The following is a 23591-nucleotide window of genomic DNA, read 5'->3' on the forward strand; positions in this document are numbered from 1 at the left end:
GGTAGTTCAACTTCCTTAAAATATCTTCTTTTTCATAACGTCCATCCATTTCATTGGCCATCAAACAGACTACTTTGATGAATTTAAATAACTATGGACTAGGCTTTAGGATGGCACATAGCGAAAATAAATATATACATTTTCACCAGGAGGCAAAAACTATCAAGCTTTTCTAAAACCTATTGAAATATCTAGTTCAGTTCAGCTATTAACTTTAAATTTGAGACAATAACAATTAAACTGATCAAAATGTGACAAGTGTGATATTTTGAAGATATCTAACAACTATTATAGAAATTACTTTAGAATCTAACTTATATTAAGTTGAAGATGGGAAAATTCGCTGTAAAAACAAAGTTAAATTTGTTGTGGACAAATAATAAAAATAGTATTTAATAAGGAATGATGATGGACGATTTTATTTCAGAATTTAGTTATTTTTGTTCAAAAATAATCCCCTCTAAAACTTCATGATGGACTAAGATGAAGAACAAAAAAATCAATCTAAATGAAATTAAAACTGCATTCATCAATTTAAATTAAATTTGTGGATCACATGCACATACCATACATCAGTTAAGGAGTAAGGCTGAAGATGATATTTTTACTTTCATACTTGTTTGACTTGGTAGTTTTTGGAATGTTTTATGTAGAGGTAAATTAAATTCATAACCAGACTATTTTTATATAATATCATTTATTTAAATCAACTCTTAACATATATTATCACAAAATATATTGATTACCTTTGGGATTAAAAAAAAAGTTAATTCCTATGAGATCTAAAACTTATGTCTCCAAAAAATATTAGAGGAAAGTTTTCAAACAGAACAATAAAAATAAAAATTTAACAGAAACTATAAAGAAAACCTTGACAATTTCAGTAGTTTAGAAATTATTCAGTGGACAGCCAACGTAGGCCCCTTTATCTATACAATAATTAATCACAGCCCTCCAGTGCACGTCTTGTCCTAAGACTTGAGGAAACCCGACCACCATCAAGAGTGACTTGGGCCTGGATATGGCCACGTTAAGCCTCTTGGGACTGGTCACGAACCCCAGACCGTGTTCCAAATCGCGTACCACAAATTCCTGCCCCGATCTGACCGTCGAAAGCAGTACGACTTCGAACTCCTGGCCCTGAAAGTCTTCTACGGTGCCCACTTTGGGGACATCGAAGTCGGCCTGGCGTATCATCTGACGAATTTCGCGTACCTGTTTTGTGTACGGCGTGATAATACCGATATCTTCAGCTTTGACTCCGTTCTTATACAATTGGTTAATATAGAAGAATATCTGAGCAGCCTCATGTGGGTTATACCTGGAATAACATACGTATAATGGGCGATAGAAACAATAAAATAAATAAGTTACAATACAAAAAATTGGATTAACAAAAAAACACTCCTGCAAACTGAAGAATATAAAATGGTGAAGGAGCACTAAACATTTATCTATATATGTCTTTCATTTCATTTTCTACATAAAAGATGTGAAAAAATCTCTAAATCATGTTTATTAAATTATATTTTGTGAAATTAAATTGTATTTAGCTTTTATATATTTCATAAATGTATGGATAAATAAATATATGTTGAGATATTTTTTTAAAATAAATATATGTCATATCATTCTTCATCCATTTTATTTCCGTTTACTCAATCTGAGGTGGGTCTTTTTACTGGATAATGGTAAAAGCAACCATATTTAGGGCATGATTTAGTGATTATATATATATATATATATATATATATATATTCAGTATTCCTTCATTCTGTATTTGTTGATTGAAAATAATGGTGGATGCGCTAATTAAAAAATAAATGTTGAACTTAGATTATTAATTGTTGGATATATAAATAATTGGGTGGATGCGCCTACATCTAACGCCCTCTCTCGGTGTATATATGACATAGTTAATATTAAAGTAGTTTCCTGTAAATTATAATAAACGCTACGGCGCATGCTCGCACTAATGCCATCCGGGCAGGATGAAGATCCCGCCATCTTGATTCATTCGGTGTTGGGGCTTTGACCGAAATGTTTGTCGAAATAAATAGAGAGAGACAGTTGAATCCAGTGTTTTAATTGCCCAAACACCTTCACCAAATCGATTCTACACAATCGGTTCTAACAAATCAGAAGTGGGATAAAGAACAACGCGTGCACAGTGATTTATAGTGATTGTTTAAAGTAGTGTTTAGTGTGTAAACGACGTAAACTAGAATCCATGAGGCGAACAAGGTAATACAAAGGAATATTATTAAAACACTATTGTTTTAGATCAATCGCCACAAGGGCAGTTTGATTATTAATTAGTAATTAGCCATTAACACGAAAATAACATAATGTAAACAAACATCGGCGCGTACCCAAGCCACAAAATGGCGCCGAAATGGATGAAACGTAAACAAAGGATGCAGGTATGAATTTAAAACATTTTAATTACACTGTAGCAAGAAAAGGGAACTTTCTTTAAATTCTGAAAAAGAAATGTTGAAAAAAATTCGGCGCGGCGAATTAGTTCTAGGTAATAGGCGACGCAAATTGATTGTCCGCCTCTGGGCACAATGGCACAGGACCGGATCTAGTAAAATATTTTTTTTATTTATTTTTTTTACAAGCGACAACGTTTTCAAGTACAACAGACGTACTTTCTATTTATTATAGGGAGTAGATAAATTTGAAAATTATATTTTTTTGATTCATCTGTTTTTTTTCCACAAGGGTTCTGTTGCAAATCGATAGACATGACAATGAGGTACACCAGCAAGTCGCCATGATGTGGAACAGCGAATTAGCTGTCTACATAGAGAGCAATAACCTGTGATACAACAATTCGCAACTGGCAGGCCACAGACATGGTGAACTACACAAGTTCGCTATAGTGAAAGACAACACCAGGTATACCAACAAGATTGACGCCACCTAGCAGTCCTGCACGATGAGAGACAGGAAGGGGTACATCAACAGGATGGGCGCCAACTAGGCCTGCATCATGAGAGACAGTACGAGGTGCACCAACAAGAGGGGTGCCACTGGAACTTCACCACGAGTTCGCAGACTTAGTATCAGGTATGTAAACAAGGTCGACGCCAATCTGGGGAGCCATGACAAACGATCCGCCAACCTGGGTGTTCCACGACATGACGCCTACCAGACGAGCGTGCCGCCTACCTGGGGTCCGCAGTCAGCGTGCAGCTTCTTCGAAGGGCCCGCAACATGCATGTCGCCTACCTGACGGGCGTGCAACCGTCGTGCCGCCTACCTGGGGTCCGCAATCAACGCGAAGCCTCTTCGAGGGGCCTGCAACATGCATGCCTCCTACCTGACGGGCGTGCAACCATTGTGCCGCCTACCTGGGGTCCGCAATCAACGCGAAGCCTCTTCGAGGGGCCCGCAACATGCATGCCTCCTACCTGACGGGCGTGCAACCAGCGTGCCGTCTACCTGGGGTCTGCAATCACCGTACAGGCTCTTTAAGGGCCCTGCAACCTGCTTGCCGCCTACCTGACGGTCGCACAACAGGTGTGACGTCAACTCGAGAAATCCACAATGAGCTGCCCACCAATCTGGGGGCCACAACGAGCGTTCCTTCAACATGGAAGGTCCACAACGAGCTGCCCACCAACCTGAGGGGGGTCCACACGAGCCGCCCACCAATCTGGGGGCCACAACGAGCGTTCCTTCAACATGGAAGGTCCACAATGAGCTGCCCACCAACCTGAGGGGGGGGTCCACAACGAGCCGCCCACCAGCCTGGGGTCCACAACGAGCGTTTCTCTTACAGAGAAGGTCCACAACGAGCGTTCCTTCAACCTAGAAGGTCCACAACGAGCTGCCCACCAACCTGGGGGGCCCACAACGAGCTGGCCGTCAATCTGAGGGGGCCACAACGAGCGTTCCGTCAACCAGGAGCGTCCACAATGAGCGTCCCACCAACCTGGGGGCCACAACGGGCAGTCCATAAACAGGGGCCACGCAGCAGACGTGCAGCCAACCAAGGGGGCCACACTTACGAACCACCAACCTTGTGGAGCCATCGCAGACCAGCTGCCCAGCCAAGAGACCACTACAGAATCACCAAGCACGGTGACACCAAGGGTCAACCAACTGGTTGCCACCACGAGTGACGTTCCATGAACGTCTACAACCAGACTGCCAGCGCAAGGGGGGCCAACCAACCGGTGGCCATCGCCAGCGACGTTTCTATGAACGTCTACAACAAAGCTGCCTGCAAGAGGGGGGGGGTCAACCAGCCTGTTGCCACCACGAGTGACGTTCCATGAACGTCTACAACCAGACTGCCAGCGCAAGGGGGGCCAACCAAACGGTGGCCATCGCCAGCGACGTTTCTGTGAACGTCTACAACAAAGCTGCCTGCAAGAGGGGGGGGTCAACCAGCCTGTTGCCACCACGAGTGGCCACCACCAGGTGGCCATCGCCAGCGACGTTTCTATGAACGTCTACAACCAGACTGCCAGCGCAAGAGGAGCCAACCAATCGGTGGCCATCGCAAGCGACGTTTATATAAACGTCTACTGCCAGGTCTCCACTACGGACGACAATAGCAGTCACGACATTCACATGAATGTCGGCAACCAGTCCTCCATCACAGGGGATGCATGCAGTCAGACGAACAAGAAGTTTGTCCGCTATCAGGCCTTCACCATGGCCGACAGCAGCAATTACAGCAATCAGATTGAGGTTTACAGTCAGACCACCATCACAGAGGCATCCGCAACCAATACAGATAGTATATCAGGCCACAATTACAGTGAGTATTAACATTTAGGTTGACAAGACGAACATCTACAGAACCGCCAAGCAGACACTTCAGCGCGAACACGCACAGCCAAGCGAACCAGTTGAATATCTGCAGTCAGGCCACCAACATGGGGCCAGCATCATTCATTACAACCAGATGAATGTCCGCAGTCAGCCTACCAACACGGGGCCAACAACACGCACGGCAATCAGATAGACATTTGAAATCAGGACATTATTAGAGTGAGTATTAACTTCCAGGCCGACAAGATAGTTGTCTCTAATTAGACCACTAACATCGAGAACAGCAGCAACAGCCATGCCAACCTAATGGGCGTTTGCAATCAGACTGCCATCATTAGGGGGAACCCAGTAGCTGTCGCCAACTAGACAACTGGCCACAAACAGGTTGCCATGTTGACAAATAAGCGTCTAAAAGGGGTACACCAAAATGTATGTTAACCACCAGGTGGTAATAAGGTAAAAGTCAACAAACCAACTATCCAGATTATGAAGAATAGTAGACAAACCGCTAGCAAAGTGGGTGTCAACAAACGAGCCATCAAGATGAAGTACTATTAACAAAATTGCAGTAAATATACAGCCAATAAGGTTTATATCAAAGTAGTGATGAAACTAGTAATTAAGCAGTATCAAAATTAGTAAACAAAACCTCAATAAACACACATGCTGCCAATATGGTGGATGTCATCAAACAGCCAAGCACAATAAAAGTCGCAATCATAGAAGATCAAGTAGTAATCAAACAGTAACAAAAATAGTAAACAAAACCTCTAGAATTACACATGTTGCCAATATGGCGAATGTCACACAGGCTATCAATAAGCAAAAATTCAACAAACGCACCACCACAATGTGGACATAAACAAACAGGCTGTTCAGAAACAAAATCAAGTAGTAACAAAGTCAATCATGTAGTCAGTAAAAGACGTCAACAATGGCCAGGTTTTAGAAGCAAGTCAATAGCAAGCACAAGCTTTCAGCATTACCAGTACACAAAATTGATGCAAGTAAGATAGACATCCTATTAATGTGCACAAAATTAGTAAGGTGAGAGAATACTAGAAATCATTGGTTTAGTAGTATAAGTAGTAAATCCACATGAGTTTGGATTAAAGCTAATTAGTATTTTGTTTCGAGTACATTATTATAGAAAAGCAGATAGAGATTAGGAAATAACACATCGGCTGTTATGCAAAAGTTACATGGACACAAGAAAAGAAGGAACCAGCAGCATTCACAGAAGCAGACCATTGGAAGAATATTTTTGAAGATCACTCACGGAAAACAGCAAATTATTCCACAGTAAACTTTGTAAGATGCACATTGGGGTAAAGTAACCATTGTTATTAAATCAGCCAAAATTAGTATATAATAAAAAAATTGGGAATCGAGATATTTTTAACATCCAAGATTACTATTTTAAATTCCATGTTAAAATTAGAAACAATAGACTTTAGTTATTTTATACAAATTCTAAATAATTTGCAGTCAACAAACATACCAATTATGACGATTCAATTTAAATACAAACATAATTCATTAAAATACATATTTAATACGATAATCTGATTAGTCGCTAAATAATTTCAGCAAAATTAGGTAATAAAGTTGTAGGATAAATTATATTAAATAATAATGTTGCTATATTTCAAGTTAAGTGTAAATTTCATTTTTGTTTAAATTTAATTAATAGAAGCTCAATTGTAGCATAATGATAATATTTCCTATAAACACTATGTATTTTTGGGTAATATCAATACATTTTAATTAGTATAATACATTCTGAGAATTTAAAATAAACGTTCAAAGAACAGATGTTTAACCCTCAGACGAAAGAAATGTTATAAAGTGCAAGATTATAAAATTTTCAGACAACATTGTACTGACACATTAACACAATAACATTCTTGACAAAATTTTGAAGTTGATTAATTTTAATTCAGAATTAGGGTTGACAACAGATCATATCAATATGTTTGAATAAATGGATACAAATAAAGCCTTCAAATAGATAGTTTAGTTCAGAAAATTTAAAATATTTTGATCAGCAATGGTATAGTTTATATTTTGTTACAAATATATAAAATAGCAAATGATTAAAATAAAATACTTTCTTTAAAGAAAAATACTCACATTTCGTTTGCCAAATTATCTATAAATTAGTTAAATAATTGAGAAGTCAACGAAACAAAAACTTTTTAAAAAACTTGAATTCATCTAATGTAAGCTAATCCAAATTCTTTTTAATTTTGGTGATTTCCTGGAATGGAATATTATAATTAACATTAAAAAAAAAGATAGCAGAACAACCTTCTTAAATCTAATAAGTGTGCCAATTGTAGTTGCATGAATTTTGTATGTAGATATGGCTTGAGATTATTATCAATTTAAAGGTTGTATCTTTGAAAGAATTCATGCATGATGTTAACCTGAATTAACAACTTTTCTGTTCGAGAAATCACCTACTTTCGTCAATAATTCTCAAAACATGAATATAATCATAGGTAAACGCTTACACTAGGGAAATATGTTAAAATTTTGGAATTGTAAATTTAAAACTTGTAGTGTATACATACATTCAATATGATTCTGTAACATTTATGATTAAAATGAAGGCAACATAACAATAACTTAAAAACTTTTGTTAAAAGTCAGCAACTAATCAGAGAATAAATTAACTTTTAAACGCAAATACAAGAATGTATGTGTTTTAATGAATACATGGAATATAAAATAAATCTATTAAGGACATAGTGATGAAGAACAATAGTCATATGAAATCAGACCAGTAAATAGGCAGATATATACAATTTAGTTAAAAGGCAATAAATGATCAAAATAGAAATCAAGTAATGAAATACATGGGTAAGAATAGTGTGAAAGAAAATACAACAAAGGTTTGCAGAACAACAATAAGTATAAACAGTTTATAGTTGGGTAAAGTAAATAATAAGTATACAGCAAACATGAGTTTGATTGTTCAGTTGAGGTGAACATTGAAAAAGATAATATTGTAGTTGTTGGATAGTTTCATTGGTTATAAAGTTTCAAAATGTTATAAAATATTGCAGTAAATGCAATTAAAATAAATTTAGTTGGAAAACAAAAAAACGAAGCAAGAAATTTTGGGGATCAACGTAGAACTTGAGAATATAAAGGTGCAAAGTTATTAAACAGTGTGTAAATTGGCAAAGTAATTATTTCAAGTAAATAGTTTAGACTATTATTGGATGTAAAATTCTAAATATCAAACGCAAAAGGATATAAATTATAAGGTTCGTTAGAAAGTAGCAGAAGAAGAAGCACGTAATGCACCAGGCCATTCAGAGAAGTTAAAATGGAGGCTAGCAGTTGAACCTCACCGAAGGCATCTGCAGTTCAGCCAAAAAGTATAAAATTGACTTCACAGAAGTTATAAAACAAACTGCATGGAAGCTATAAAATGAAGCAATGAAGGAAAAAAAATCATCCAGGTAAGACATTTTAATAGACCATGTAGTAAAGACTATGTTTCCATTATAGAAAGACCAAAGCCACCAACTACAATGTTCAAGAGCAACTGGAGTGAAGCCTTGCGAGGACGCTGCGAAGTCAGGATGGCCGAGTGTTGGATATATAAATAATTGGGTGGATGCGCCTACATCTAACGCCCTCTCTCGGTGTATATATGACATAGTTAATATTAAAGTAGTTTCCTGTAAATTATAATAAACGCTACGGCGCATGCTCGCACTAATGCCATCCGGGCAGGATGAAGATCCCGCCATCTTGATTCATTCGGTGTTGGGGCTTTGACCGAAATGTTTGTCGAAATAAATAGAGAGAGACAGTTGAATCCAGTGTTTTAATTGCCCAAACACCTTCACCAAATCGATTCTACACAATCGGTTCTAACATAATATAATTTCTGACCGAACGTATCGTAATTTTTTTAATGCGTTAAAAAAAGTAAAAGATGAATTGTCGTAGGAGACAATAACGTCACCATAACATTTAACGTGGTGGTCAAGATTGATATCAAAGGGCCCAAATAACTAATCAATCAGTTTTTCTGAATTAATTCTCACATTTTTACCTTTCTATCACTCTGTATTATCTTAAACAATAACTTACCAAGATGGCGAGTCTGGAGTTTGGAAATTTTGTCCCTTAACGCCGTGAAAGACTACTGAAGGTATTTTGCCAGCTTTAGTTCTCGGTAGCATCGAGGACAGCGATTGTAATAAGCCAGATGTCTTGCTATCTTCTTCTGAAATCTGCAACAAAACATAAAAAAAAAATGTTAGTAAAGTTCCCACCTCACCACCAAGAGAAGGCATTACTGTTGATATGAGTTCTCCATTGTAGAACAGTGAGCTAAACAGATTCAGTATGGGGCTTACAGAACGATAATTGTACAACAGCTTGGTGACTAGCCTTGGGTCGAAACCCTCCGTATCTGGGAAACTTTGAGTATCGCGCACGTATGGAAACTTGTCCAGTAACCGTTCCAAGAGGGATTCAGTGAGTCCACAGTTCTGGGCAACTTTAGAAATAACGATGGGGCCCAGCTGCATCGGGTCACCTGAATACCATTGCCGTATATTATTAATCGGATTTTCACGTATCAAACTTTTACCTACCGGCTAATACGGCTTGTCCGTTATGCTTATCTAAGAAAGTTAAGGGAATTAAGACCTCAGGTTCGCCAGCTTGACCTGCCTCGTCAACAAATATATGTGTAAAATGACCTTTTGGAAAGTCCATCATGTGCATAATTCCTGAACTGGAGCAGGTTGAAACGGTAATGCGATGTCTTCCCAAAACGCTGCTGCTACAATCTAAGAGGGATAATTATACTTAGTATCGATCATGGATGAATTCGGAGAAACAAACAATTATTTGTTACAATTTCAATGCTTGAATAACATAAAATAGTTCATTACCGAATTACAGAGGGAATTAATTTAACATCTGGATGATATTTAGTTAATTCTTAAACATAAAACACCATACCTGCCAATTTAGCCCTCGCTACATTAGTGCGTTTGAAAACCACTTTTTTATTAAGTAAGCATTTGCGGCTGGTGTAATTTGATTGGTTAAGATCGCGAGATTACTGCTTCCATTAGTTACAAAGAGATCTTTACTCCTCTCTTGGGAATACAACATCCATATATTGAACGATACAGTCGATATCAAAATCTTTTCTGCTGTTATTAAAAGCACTTTGCTGAAGTTTCTGTACAAGACCCCTTTACGCCATAGCTCTTCATGAATCATGTGACATTGTTGATGGTGAACAAATGTCTCTTTATATGAGTTTTTGAAAAGCATTAAATATCAAGCACTGAAGAAAGAATTCCTAGTATGTTGCAGTTGCAAAATTTATTAGCGAAGAAACAGGATTAGTATAGAATACAGACATAATACCTTGGTAGGTTATAATTCACAAGGCATCTCTTTAAGAAATCTTTTTACAGTGAAAAAATTATGGAAAACAAGCTGGGAAAGTTGATTTTTGTATATTGTGCTCTGCTTATCAACACCGGTAGCTTAATGAGTTTCTTTCTAAAGTATTTGAACGTGCACCAACACATGTTACAAAGTAATGGCAATGTGATTAATACGTGATTCATACAAAGCACGTCTGTTTTCGTCGCAAGCTGGTCATTGTATTGTAAGGATAATGATTAATTAATTTTCCTACAATCACTGAACATGGAATGAGAAATTACAAGGCAAAAATGGTGGTATTTTCAAAGTTTCTATCTTATTTTAGGAACGAATTTGCTACAAGATTCCAAGACTGCAGAAGCGAGGAAGTTGTCACAATTCCCCAAATCGAATTAACAAGTTGCTAACATCCACTTCAAATAGAGACAAGAAGATATTTCCTTGCATATTTATAAAAAGTTATCTATTAAAGAAATTTTGGGTAAATACATGTTTCAGAAAAGTATGAACATTGCAAAACACCAGTCTCAACATATATCATCTTTCTTAAAAATTACTTTTATGAACCGCCTTGAAGACGCATATTTGCTGTTTCCCACATGAACTAAACTATAAAACTGGCTCAAAATCTAAATTTTTGCCATTAATTAAAATGAGGCAAAATAAAAATAAGTAACACTTCTGGACGTTGATGAAGTGAATATCGATAAAGTCAACAGAATCTGGTTCCTAATTAAAATGATTTGCAGATTTTTGCTAATATCAGCTAGTACAATTACCTCTAATAGCTGGTTGTGATAAGAATTAATTCTTGATCCCAATATACTATTTCATATATACATACCTAAACGCATCCCATTAAGAGAAGAAATGTTGTTAGCGATGGTGCCCTCCCTGGCTATGCTTCCAGTAGCACAATACGGAATCAGTTGAGACGGGATATTTTCTCCGGTAGCGTAATTAACCGATACCAACCTGACCAAATCGCCCGGTTTCAAAATTCCAGAATCTGCAGCAAGGAAGACAAACTTCCATTAACATACTCTTCCCACATCATGTCCAAACACTTACCGATCAGTCTCAGGGCCAGTAGATCGGCGGCACTGTTCGACGGCGCAGTAACAAGGATCCTGCTACCTGGAACCATCCTAATAATCTGCAGGACGGTCTCTATCAATGTTACGGTTTTTCCGGTTCCAGGAGGCCCAAAGATGATATAAGGCAATGGTCTGCACACTCCCTTCAATATGTTCACGACGGCGTCTTTTTGCTTACAATTTAGGTTTCTATTGAACCACTCCAACTTACGGATGTTTTTGTTGGTTTCTTCCAGCTCCTTATTCTTCCTCGCCAGTTCAATTAAAGCTTTCAATTCGGCAGCGTTCTTCTTCTTTCTTCCATTACTGATATTCTTCATATAGGTTTCGTACCAAAATTCAGTTTGACATTGCTTCTCGTCGATTTTCGATGGAAACAACCAGTGTCTGCCTAGATGTCTTGCGGCTAGGAAGACAGCATGGTGTTGCCTCTTGTATGAAGAACGTCCTAAATAAAAAAAAAAGTATTTGGTTTTGATCAGAGTCCATGGTACGGTATGGTACGAGTCCACTAACCTGCTACTACTTTTATGGAGTAATCTTCATCATTGTAAGTTTCATGGAAATATTCGGAGAACTTCAGGTAAACATGTTTGGCGCCTACTTTGTACACGTTGCCCTCGAAAATTTGCGTTGCTCTATTGGAAGGATCAAGGGCATGGATTTTATCACCTAAAAATTAAAAGACTTAATTATACTATCGATAGATAAATATGATTTATGCATACCCAGAACAATGGAAGGTCTTCGTTCTGCTAAATTCTCTATTTCCAACATCAGGAACTCCCCATTTCGTATGAAACACGCCCTTTCTTGATCATATTGACGTAAATGGATTAGGTTGGCTATTTCATCCAAATGCAATAGGGTATGGAATCTATCTTCATAATTTAGGTAACTCTGAAAAAGACATTTATTCAATAATTCAAGTGCTGTACAACGACTAAATCTAATAATTTTTGTGTATTGAGAGAAGCAAATTCTGTAAAATATTCTTCGTAATCCATAATTAAGAAAAAAGCTGAATATACTGAATTAAAAAAACTACGAACAGGAATTGGCAGTTTCGAAGATCCAAGAAAACAAACAACACCAGATGAAAGAAACATATTGGTGTTTAGCTGCTAAATATGTTAAAAAGAAAATAACCGAGCTGAAGCTAAATCACTACAGTCCAAGGAGAAATCAAAAGGTTTGTCGGAAAATACGAAGTCACACCACACATCCATGAAATCCCTGATGCTCTTCATCTACTAGATGTTCAACACATCATTCATAGACTGAAAGGGCCAAACCCTAGAGATTTGTGTAGTACTGCAAGACTAAAAAGGGTCTGAATTAAAAGAACTCAACTACAGTGAATGAGAACTGATTTAAAAATAATAAGAAATAAATTAATGATTAGTTAAGTAAGTTTTAACTTACAATTAAACAGAAATCGATAATGATAATTACAAAGACTACATACTAGTATATTAAATATGCACTTCTTCATGTTCTTTAACTCCTCTAAAAATACTAGATTGTTGTTTGTATTTCCATTAGTGATGACTAAATTCAATAATTTCTTTGGTATTCCATAATCTGGCAAGTTCTTGGCTTTAAATCGGATGGTCTGTTCATTTTGACCCCTGTAAATTCCACCAAAGTTATTAAATATATAAAAAAGTGAATATGTTCTCATACCTTATCACAGTATGATTTGTTGTCAGCATGTTGTTCAAATTAACCTTAGGATTTATATAGGATTGATTTCTATATTGTATGGGTAATTTAACCTCTATATTAATACACTTCCCGATAACAAAATCTTCAAATTTAAATAGCAGCAGTTCATTAGAAAGACCAATAGATTTTGCAGTACATTGATAGCTCAGATCAATCTTTTCTTGGGGATTTATATCCTGGGGAACATGTTTTTCATTCTCATATAGTTGAGTATACTCTTCTCCTAACTGTACATCTAGTAGCTTTAGTGTGACTTCTGATGAATTTGTTAAAGTTACAATTATTTCCTTGCTCTCACCAAGCTTTGTAAATTCGACATTTGAACATGATATGTCCAATCCCTCATGGGATTCTTTGAAATGTTTCACCTTGGTCCGGCTCTTCTCTTTATCTATTTTTCTTTTCATGCGCTCAGGTATTAACTTTACAGCCCTCAATCTGTACGAACCTTGATCTGATTCAATAACCTCAGCAACAACTTTATCATTAACCACAGGTATGTAGCCACAACTTAACGAATCCTGATTAAAAAATATAGATCTGTTTATATGACCTGTCTTCCTATTAGCATCCCAATAAGTTATTTGGCCATTTGAAATATGAGGTTTTAATGGAGCTATCTTTATTATGTCAATGACTTTGCCACTTAAATCTAATGTATTCTTATCAACTTCACATTTTACTTCCAGTTCAATCCAGTCACCAACTAAAGGAACAAACTCAGATGATACACTATCAAGATTAAATTTTATATTGTCCTTGTCTAGAAAAATTTCTCTCCCATTTCGTTCTATCACTTTTGAAATAATAATACGACTTGTAACTAATGAATCTTTCTCAATATGAAGCTCCCAATCTTTTTCTATTTCATGTACATTGTAAATAACAATGTTTTCTACAAAAAATATCTATTAAAAAAATATTCTAAAAAAATATTGTATACATACCACCTTCCACAAGTTTCTGGAAAGAAACAGTTGTACCCACGTTAAATTCTTCTTTCTCCGATAAAAACTTATATAAATCATCGATAACATACTTGTCATTAATTTTTGCTGTGATAATACCTTTTGTTGTTGAGAAATTATAATCGTCCTTATGAAAATCATTGTTTCTATTATAATCATTTGCTGTTGATTCTTCATTATTGTCATTTTGAGTTAAAATGTTGACACATTCCTCGAGGGAAAGTTCTGGCTTAGGCCTGTAGAAAAAAGATAAAATATAAGAAAACATCTTTATATCAATAGAAACCGGTTCAAATTAAAACTATTCTTGTTTATAAACACCTTAACCTAAAATTGCCAATGGATTTTCCTAGAATTCACCTGGTGTAGATTCTCCGAACTACGGTGTCAAAACAATTTTCAGTAATAATTTTAAACTTATGAAATTTTGGTTAAAATCGATCATAAGCATTAATATAGTAATTAATACTATTGTCATTTTTTTAATTATTAAATAATGATAAATGAGCGATAAATATATTAACAAATCGGCAATATACACCACAGGAATCTGTAAAATATTGATAAGTAAATTTATAGTAGGTTAAGGAATTATAGCTATTAAGAATGAAAAATTATCAGTAAAAAAACATTTGATTCACGAAAAAATAAAATTACATTTGGCAATCAATTCTGATTTATATTCCCTGTGGTCCATCTGGTGTTGATTCTTCAAACTATAGTGTCAAGAAAACTGTAATGTGTCAAAGTTTAGGAATTTATGAGAATGATTAATGATAAATATAAACATAGTAGTAAATACTATTATATATCTTTTTAAAATGATCTAGTATTTTAAATTGCTTAATTGAATATTGACAAATTTATATTGACAATTTGGCAATATATATTACAGGAAACTGTTGACAAATGATGTTCGGTTGGAGTCGGTTAAGACATCCTAGATTCTAATAATCGAAAGATCGTAGTTCGAAAGAAGCATTAGATGGGAAATATCTAGGCCGATAGCCAAAAACAACATTGCGCCATATCGTGGACCAGGAAGTGGCCGGATAACGTTCCTGTTGGCTGACCTGAAAATCCAACGGACTCTTATGTCTATTATCGGAAACGGCCTCAGGCCGTAAGAGAATCGTCGTTACGTAAGCGACGAAAATGGTAGAGATCGATAGGATAGGACGCTATACACTATCATCGGCCTTAATCAAGGATATGAGACGGGCATAATTAATTTTTCAGTCGTTAGCCGTTATCACACCTTTAAGGGTACTCGCGAGGCCGTCTGTGCGCCTTTGACACGCACACCTTTCTCCCCTTGGCGTCCGGAGCGTTAGCAGGGGGAGGCCGCCTCTCCCTCTCGCCCCCCGGCCACCGCGGCGCTCCACAAAGTCGATCAATACGGCAGGGCTGCAAATTTAGGCCGAGCCATATCGGTTGCCATGACGACGCCTTTCACTCACGTGACACACTGACACCCAGAGCGAAAGGGGGAAGAGGTCCCCCTCGGGTGCCCCCTTTCTACCCTCCCCGGATAACCTGGAAAACTCGCACGCTCCGTACCGACTGAATATTTTAACATTCGGCCAATTTCCACGTGTATATTTATACATCCAGACACAGAAGACGCATATTTTGAGATTTTATTGCATCGTTTGAATGTAATTACCGTAAATAGCATAAAATACCGACTCGTATTTTACTTAGTATTTTACATCGGATGACCCAGAATCGCATTAGAGAATATAATAATCTGTCAGTTTGATACTGTGTAGAAATTAGGTTGACGGGTTGCCTAACCGTACGTTAGTTTAACATCATTTAATGTTATAATAAACATTTCGGCTTTATAAATAATAGAAAGGCTGCAACTTAAATACAAATGTTATTTTGCCTACGCTTTCTTACATTAAACTCAATTGTACAACAGGAAGTCCACCCTGAATAAATTCGGATGATTATCCGTACGATAAAAACGATTAAAATTCTAATATCAATTATAATTATACTGGCCGAGCTTTCAGAGCTCGATCTACGAGCGAACCTCGTAATGGGTGACCTAGAAAAACTCTATAGCGGGCTATAAACATGCAGCAGCGTTATACTTAACAGTATTTTATTTCGAAAAATTATCAATTACACTGAACCAGAAACAAATTTAGGTGTAAAATAAAACAGGCCGTCTCATTTAGATTCAAATTACAAACTAATTATTACTAATTTAATATTTTAATCTGATTATAATATCCCCCAACAATTTGGCCTAGTTTGTTATTTGGATCAATAGTAGGATTTTTATCACTGATGAATATTAAATAAGTTTTGAGAATGAATTGCCTTTTGTTAACTATTGTTAGTTTTAGAGACGTGTTTTTTTGGTTAGAACAATTATATTTTGAAAGATTTTGATCGGATTTTTTTTAGCATCGTTTAATTTTAGTGAAATTTAAGTTAGGTTAAGTATAAAACATTATAGGCAAAAAGAGTTTCTTTTATAGTGGCGAAACTTTATTTTGAAATAAAAGTGATGCAAATAAGTTTAAAGCTAAATAACTTTCCATTTGAGATAAAATGTTATCTTAAAAACTGTATTATTAGTATGCAATTGTACCAATATTTGACGAATACCATGAACATTATTCTCACCATCTTTTAAATGACAGTTAACTTGATTAAAAATTCAACTGACACATATATGAAATGCATTACGTATAACAATTAGAAATTAGTTAAATATATTGGACTTTGGAATTTGATATGGCATTTAGGCAATCTTCCTTTACCTTATTTGATTTCAGCCGAGCTTGAAAACCTGTTATTGTCTGTCGTATACCGACCACAATTTTTTAACAATGTTCTTGAGTGTTATCCTGTTTCCGTTATTGATTATAATTTTAAAATAAAACAATTCCGTGACGTAAAGTGACAATGACTTTGATTTTGTCAAATATAAACGATTTTAATGTCACCTGTGGATCGAAAACCGGCATAAAATATTGGAATAAAGTATAAGAATAAAATAATAACCAAATTCCAACATAGTTCGGTTCACTTTTGGTTATGTAGAATAGTTTTAAGTGCTGTATTGATATGAATTAAATTGAAACTTTGATTTTGCTCTAAACTATAATTATAATACAAAAAATATACATTTTTAAAGTATTACTTAGCATTAGATACTAGTTTATTCCAGTTTCCTAACAATATTTAAACTTCTCGTTAGAAAAACCATATGGTATTGATAAAAGTAGTTGTTTATAGAAACGGAGGATGTCTGGTTAATATAGCCTGTAAGATAGATTTTTTTCATTTAATATATTAATTCAGGATCATATTTATCGATTAGAATTAGAATTGAAGCCAGAAGATTTTGAATTGATTTTAAATTTTACAAATGAACTCCAAGACAGCAAAAAAAAACAATTTTAACTCTAAAGACATTTTTTCGTAATGTTTCTGTTAAGTGTAATCTTGGATCACTTCGTATATTCATTTTATTTCGGGGTCATTGTGCAGCTTTTTTTTTCTTTTTCCAGCATGACCAGCTAGAACCAAATGGTCTTTTGCTCATGGTGGCTTCGGGTTCAGGAAATTGGGTTTTGCGGGCGACATAGGCCCTGGGTTACGACTGGGATTGTGGTAGTTGGTTTTCTACCGAGGTTTGTCGATGGGTAGGGATTTTATCAAGGTGTTGTCGTGTTCTAAGGTTCCTATGGAGAACCTTACACTGAGTATGTTCGTGAAACTACTCACGAACGGGATGCCTGATTCGAGGTTCCTCGTAAACCATGGGGCATTGAGTAACGCGTGGAATTTTTTGGATTGGAACACTTGGAGTAGTGCAAGTTGTCCTGTACCACACCTGTGCCCCGTAGAGGCAGATCGGACGGACCAGCATTTTATATAGAGTCGCTTTCTGGGGAATTGGGAGTTTACTTTTTCTGCGAGTTTACTTTTTCTGCAGAGGAGTGGAAATAGTAGGCTGTACACGCCACTACCTTTGCAAGTAGCTTGCTGAATTTGGGCTGACCATTGGAACCTGCGGTCGAATTGGAAACCGAGGTATGATACCTTCTGGAGCCAGGGGATAGGGATTTTTTCAATTTGAAGGCAATATGCTTGGAACTCCTTCGTGCTGTGGGACAGAATAGCCTGAGTTTTGCTCGAGTTAGTCATAGAGAAATAGAGATTTAACTTCATAGGAATTATCGGCGAAATGTTTCGCGACGTCTAACATGTAGATGTCGCTACCTTTAACACATTATTTGTTTTTTTCGCTATGGTAAGAGCCGCGACGGAATCTGATTGGTTCATTTCGTTCTATGGTTTGCTTGTTTTGCACGCCATTTTCAAAGTGCCCCATATGGAAAACATTGTGGTTAGCTTTTTATAACGTTAATACATTAAATTATTATTTTATTTTATTACTATATACAAGTCGGTAGTTGAAATGCATTCCTGTTCTGCATCATCTTTTTCTGTTAAAAAAGCGATCTGTAAGATATGAGTAGAAAATCGTAAAAATCCTAAACTGGTTGGGTTAAACATGAAACAGTTTTATGATCGTTACCATGTGAGATATTTTTGTGATACATTTAAACTTTCCTTTAAGTACTTATAAACAATTTAGTAGTAAGTATCATCGACATTTGAACAAACTCCAAAAGGTAATGGTAAAGTTTGTATTCATTCAGCCAGTATCACCATTTCTGCTCATTCTTACTGTTAATTACTTGACTCTATAACTTCAGTCCAGATATTTCTATAAGAGCAAACAAAGTTTTACGTTATACCGTAGTGTACATCTTATCTTATTTAATAAAACTTTTTAAAAAAGAAATTAAGTGTGCTTTTTGTTTACATACAATTATGAATAAATCAGTAGACCCACAAATTAAGACTGATTTTATAGAGGCAAGACAATATCTCGTGCTCCACACTCTAACAAAATTGTTTTATTATACTGTCAGTAGGCCTTTGAGCTATGTCTTATTTTATTCAGCGATTTTGCCACGTCGATAATATAACAAAATTTCTGTCAAATGTTTAAAAAGAAGTTAATTTAAAACCCTTCAATTGTACATTCCATAATGATCTTTCAGATAAAATATTAAAAGTACTAACGGAGAGACGGAAGAGATAATTTTGATTAGCAATGCACTTTGCAATTAATTTAATAAATTGATTTCAGAAAAAAAAATGTTTTTTATTTAAATTTCATTGGTCAATTAAACATGACGTCAAGGCTGTCACGTGCCAAACTTTACTAATGAGCCAATCAAATGTCTTCACGGTAAAATATTTTCTTACAGGTGCCTATAATGGAGATTTAAATTGACCACTCAAATTACTTGAATGGGCCATTATGGCTCCCTCTGGATGTTGGGCAAAGCAAAACTTTTCGCCAGATTCCCCTATTGAGTTGCATCTCTATTACTCTATGGAGTTAATGTGCAGTCGCCAGAATGTATACCACGCAATAGCTTAGTTGAGCCTGAAGTCTGTCGCGGATGGCGTCGGGACTGTAACCGGTGAAAGCTGTGTCCTCTGTATAAAATGCTGTGTTTGATTGCTTGGGAAGGTGGAAATCAACCATGTACAAGTTGAACAGGGCTGGTGCTAGTGAGGCACTTTGCGAGACTCCTGCAGATATACGAAACTGCAGCATGCAGCTCTTCGTTGGTTGCGTAGCTACAAGCATTGGTAATTAATCGTAGATCTTTGTTTTGGCTGCGTTGGGTTACTAGTTGGTTTAATATTTTAGTGTAACCCTAGATTTGCACCCCATAGGTTCAAATTGGCTTTATGAGTGAGTAATAACCAACTTTTTTTTATTGATCTAGTCCATTTGTAGATCTTATTGACTGCTACTTGCACTTTTTCTACAATCCCAGGCGGAGATATAACTTTTGTCATGATAACTGTGTAGTCGGCAAATGTTCCAAGTACTATTTCCTTTGTTGTTGGGATATCAGCTAAACTAGAGCTGAAATACGTTTAAATATTGAGAATTCCGCGGTAACAATTTGCTCATTTTATAGATTAATCCCAAGTGCCATGTTGTAGTGAAAAAGGCCAGTAAGATTTGAGCAACCTTAACATTCCGGAACATGCTTCAGTCAGTCTCAAACAGGCGTTGAATATGTAAATCAACATGATGTTTGATTTTTGTGGTAGCTCGTTCAATAAACCAGGTGAAATATCATCAATTCCAGGAGCCTTTTTAGGATTGAGATGATATCATATCATTCGGTTGCAATACGTTAGCTAAATGTTTTGAAAATAATTCAGTTTTTTCATCGTTGCGTCGAACCCTTTCATTTCGAATATTTTCAGTAGGCGGTGCTCAAATAATTGGTTAAAAAACAACTCTGAACTGCTTTCCATACCGAGTAATCCTTGTTTGTTTCCGGGCTTAAGTCACTTACATATTTTTCGAAAGAAACTCACTGTGTTTATTCTTTAATATATTCATATGTTTGACTATTAATTCTATTAAATATTGTTTTGTCTACAACATTTCTGGTTCTAGCTTCGCGTTTCTAGCTTTTCGTCTTTCTTTTATCTTTTCCTTAATTTAAAGGGGGTTTTTACATCATATTCTGATTTGTATCTTTATGTCGGGGTAGTTTCTTTTGCAGCAGGTATATGAATATAGAATATGTTCAATTATATTTCGGGTTTGTTGCTCAAGATCGTCTATACTTTTGAGTCAGTACGTTAAAACTGACTCAGTTAGTTCACTTGATATGTTAAGTTTGAGGTATATATAATTGTATAGATATATTGCACGATTGGGGGACAACCCATATTACATTAAATAAACCTTTTTGAAAAATTGATACTTAATTTTAAATATTTAGTGCATTTTGGTACTTAACCGCTTACAGAACGCTACTTTTTAAAATAATTGGAGAATATCAATATTTTTTGGGCTAATATATCAATATTTTTAATTTTTTTCTTAAAAATATCGATATATATTTTGTACGAATTTTCTTCCCCGATATATCGATATATTTTGTAAAATATCGAAAATGATGTATCAATATTTTTTAAAGAAATGCATGTATAAGAATACATAGTCTATTCAAAGTTTTTTTATACATACATCATCTAGATGTTTAATGTATTGCCTGCTGCAATTTGTCAATTTGGTTTAGAATCAGACAATATTTTCCTTCTCATTTTATTCTAGTTAAAAAGAGACACAATCCTGTCTGATTAGTTCGAACACGTAAAAGAACGAGCCTGTCAAAGTATTTATAACTATAATCTATAAACTATTGTGGCTGTATAACTAACTGTGGTTTTTAGATGTTCTATAATGTTAAAATAAATTATATTTGATAACATTTTTGAACAATTTATTTAGATTAGAATTTTGTCGTATGTCAAAGACAAACTGAGCTAAAACTCAGTGTTGATGTGGCAACATTACGATGTTTTGACGTCACATATTTAGATGATGTACATATAACATAACTTTGAACAGACTATATATAACTTTGGTTTACTAGTGTATCTTATTATAATATAAGAATTGTACCAAAAATGTTAATTTTGAGTTTTTAGAGAAGTTTTATGTAAATTTGTGAGTTTGGGATAATTTATTCTATTTATAGAATCTTCAAATATACGTATACTTTACAAGAACTGGCGTGCCTGGCGTTTCAAGAATTAGATTCTTGTTTAACATAACTAGACATTGACAATGTCCTTGGTAAATGCATTCAGTCCCATATCCGGACAAAAAATCGAAAGATATTTGCATACATCAAAAATTAACTTAATTTGTAACCCACAAGTGAACATGGAGTTAAATATGTATTACGAACACAACAATATTATCTTCTGATCAGGAAACAAGTCGGTTACACGGGAAAGCGCCAAGACCGTTTCACTTTTCCGGGATATCGGCGAAGCCTCTTAAGCTTCTTACCGTTTACTTTGAAAGAAGCGACGAATCCCCGTCGCCCCTAGCAACCGGCGTTTCTTCTTTTTTCCCTGTCAGTTAATCGTGCCACGGAATAAATATAATGTTAAAAATCTAATACCGTAAACCGACGAAAAAAAATACTGTAAAGTAAAAGTGGGCCTTTACATTTTTCTTCTCGATAAGTACGGTAACTTCCTGGCTGACTGAGAGCGAGAGAAAGAGACGGAGAGAGGCGAGAGAAAAAATAAACGGTTCGCTAAAAATGATTTAATAATAAGAACGGTGCTATGCTACAACTTAATATTAAACTTTCTATATTTCATCAATGAGAAACAATTATATAAGGTATCGAGTAGATTGACGGGAGATAGCGTGTTTTAGAACCGTGTCAATTGTCCCCGTTAGTCAACTGTCACAGGTTCCTTGACATCTGGCAGTTTCCTAACCTAAAATATATCGTATTTAACGGAAATTATTTAGTTTTATTTTAAGTTGACGTGACTAATATAAGAGGGTTTTGTTTTGATTCTTCTCACTTTATTAGTATTAAATTGAGTTGTAAATGGGTCTTTTTTTTCATTAATATACTATTTTGACGACGTAAAATACAATTTGTTTTGTGGTGTATATAGTTTTTTGGTTCTGTTTTTAAGAGCTTTTGATTTTCTGTACATTTTTCTCGCTCCATAATGTTGTTGTTGTTTTGTCCAAATTCCGTTAAACTATGTATCACAACATCTTCAGTAAGCCTTGGTGGTCTTACACCTTCAACTATGATGTACGTGCCGGAAATCTACGGACTAGGGATGTTTTTCGAAGAATGAATGTTTCTTACTGGAATAGTTTATGGCTAGAGGTCGTTGATCTCCTTTATTTTACCTTTTGTGACCTTATAGCTTCCACTGCGCTACTTTTGCCCGAACTCCGAACTAAACCACACCAAGAAACGCTTCGAGTAACTGCGAAACGATTGCCAAACCAACGCCAACCTGGTTTTTTTATTGATAATTAATTTTATTCCGGATAATCGAACGGATTCAAAAGAGAACAACTTTATAATGTCCCCGGAATCCTAACGAGTGCGCCAGAATTAATATATGAAATTGTATTAAGCAAAAAAAAATCGTTTACTTAAAAAAACATCGAACGACATTGAGGGTTCTTATCTATTAGAAAACAGACCAACCCCAGTCAGGGCCGTATTACATGACATTTATAGGCTAGTTTATATGCCAAGTGTGTAGGTTATATTTTAGTGTATTATAGGCTTTGTTCTGCAATCGTTCATCAGTCGCAACCCTCCGATTACCAAACCTTTTATTACGGATAAAATATATAACGGAAGATAACGTTATGCTGCGAATGAAGTGGTGTAATAGTATTCAGCTGATCCTGATATTCCCATCACTGACCAAATTACTGTGAATAAATATTTCAACATTCTGTATGATGATGATCTTACCATGACTAACATATAGTTGCCAAATACTCTCATCTCTTTGTGAAGATTTAATGTTGTTTTGAGATTTTTCGGTTTGAGTAGTATCAGAATATCATCAGCATCTTCTCTGGTCAGCACAATAGCCATATCTCAACATAACTGAACCGTTATGGGGAGTTTTAGAGAAGAGTGTG

At 35.7% G+C, this 23591-nt stretch overlaps 3 protein-coding genes and 1 long non-coding RNA gene across 7 annotated transcripts; 1 reads left to right on the forward strand and 3 right to left on the reverse strand.

The window, feature by feature from the left end:
• Window positions 1–680: 680 nt before the first annotated feature.
• Window positions 681–14480, reverse strand: LOC143203902 (putative RNA helicase armi). Of its 3 annotated transcripts, XM_076416223.1 has the most exons (13): window positions 14348–14480; window positions 14120–14256; window positions 14000–14015; window positions 13011–13947; window positions 12793–12955; window positions 12053–12224; window positions 11841–11996; window positions 11299–11772; window positions 11072–11236; window positions 9414–9611; window positions 9114–9355; window positions 8905–9047; window positions 681–1321 (listed from the first exon to the last, which is right to left on the reverse strand). In XM_076416223.1, exons 2-13 carry the CDS (start codon window positions 14204–14206, stop codon window positions 889–891), a joined length of 3186 nt encoding a protein of 1061 aa, XP_076272338.1. In that variant the 5' UTR covers window positions 14207–14256; window positions 14348–14480; the 3' UTR covers window positions 681–888. The 3 variants fall into 3 exon arrangements, with proteins under 3 accessions (XP_076272338.1, XP_076272337.1, XP_076272336.1); XM_076416222.1 differs by lacking the exon at window positions 14348–14480 and having other exon boundaries at window positions 14120–14341; XM_076416221.1 differs by having other exon boundaries at window positions 14000–14398.
• On the reverse strand, window positions 2596–4359 carry LOC143203919 (uncharacterized). Its single transcript, XM_076416250.1, has 2 exons — window positions 3360–4359; window positions 2596–3268 (listed from the first exon to the last, which is right to left on the reverse strand). The coding sequence occupies exon 1, from the start codon at window positions 4041–4043 to the stop codon at window positions 3597–3599; it is 447 nt and encodes a 148-aa protein (XP_076272365.1). The 5' UTR covers window positions 4044–4359; the 3' UTR covers window positions 2596–3268; window positions 3360–3596.
• Window positions 3047–3464, reverse strand: LOC143203925 (uncharacterized). Its single transcript, XR_013007465.1, has 2 exons — window positions 3329–3464; window positions 3047–3177 (listed from the first exon to the last, which is right to left on the reverse strand). It is a non-coding gene; the product is annotated as an uncharacterized LOC143203925 (long non-coding RNA).
• On the forward strand, window positions 4088–8626 carry LOC143203922 (uncharacterized). Of its 2 annotated transcripts, none has more exons than XM_076416258.1 (2): window positions 4088–4187; window positions 4435–4935. In XM_076416258.1, the coding sequence occupies exons 1-2, from the start codon at window positions 4140–4142 to the stop codon at window positions 4786–4788; spliced, it is 402 nt and encodes a 133-aa protein (XP_076272373.1). In that variant the 5' UTR covers window positions 4088–4139; the 3' UTR covers window positions 4789–4935. The 2 variants fall into 2 exon arrangements, with proteins under 2 accessions (XP_076272373.1, XP_076272371.1); XM_076416256.1 differs by having other exon boundaries at window positions 4154–4333; window positions 4435–8626.
• Window positions 14481–23591: the final 9111 nt, after the last annotated feature.

This window comes from Rhynchophorus ferrugineus, unplaced genomic scaffold (genome assembly GCF_030347505.1).
Source record: "Rhynchophorus ferrugineus isolate W39M unplaced genomic scaffold, kcgeb_rfMv2 rfM10, whole genome shotgun sequence".
Classification (NCBI taxonomy): domain Eukaryota; kingdom Metazoa; phylum Arthropoda; class Insecta; order Coleoptera; family Curculionidae; genus Rhynchophorus; species Rhynchophorus ferrugineus.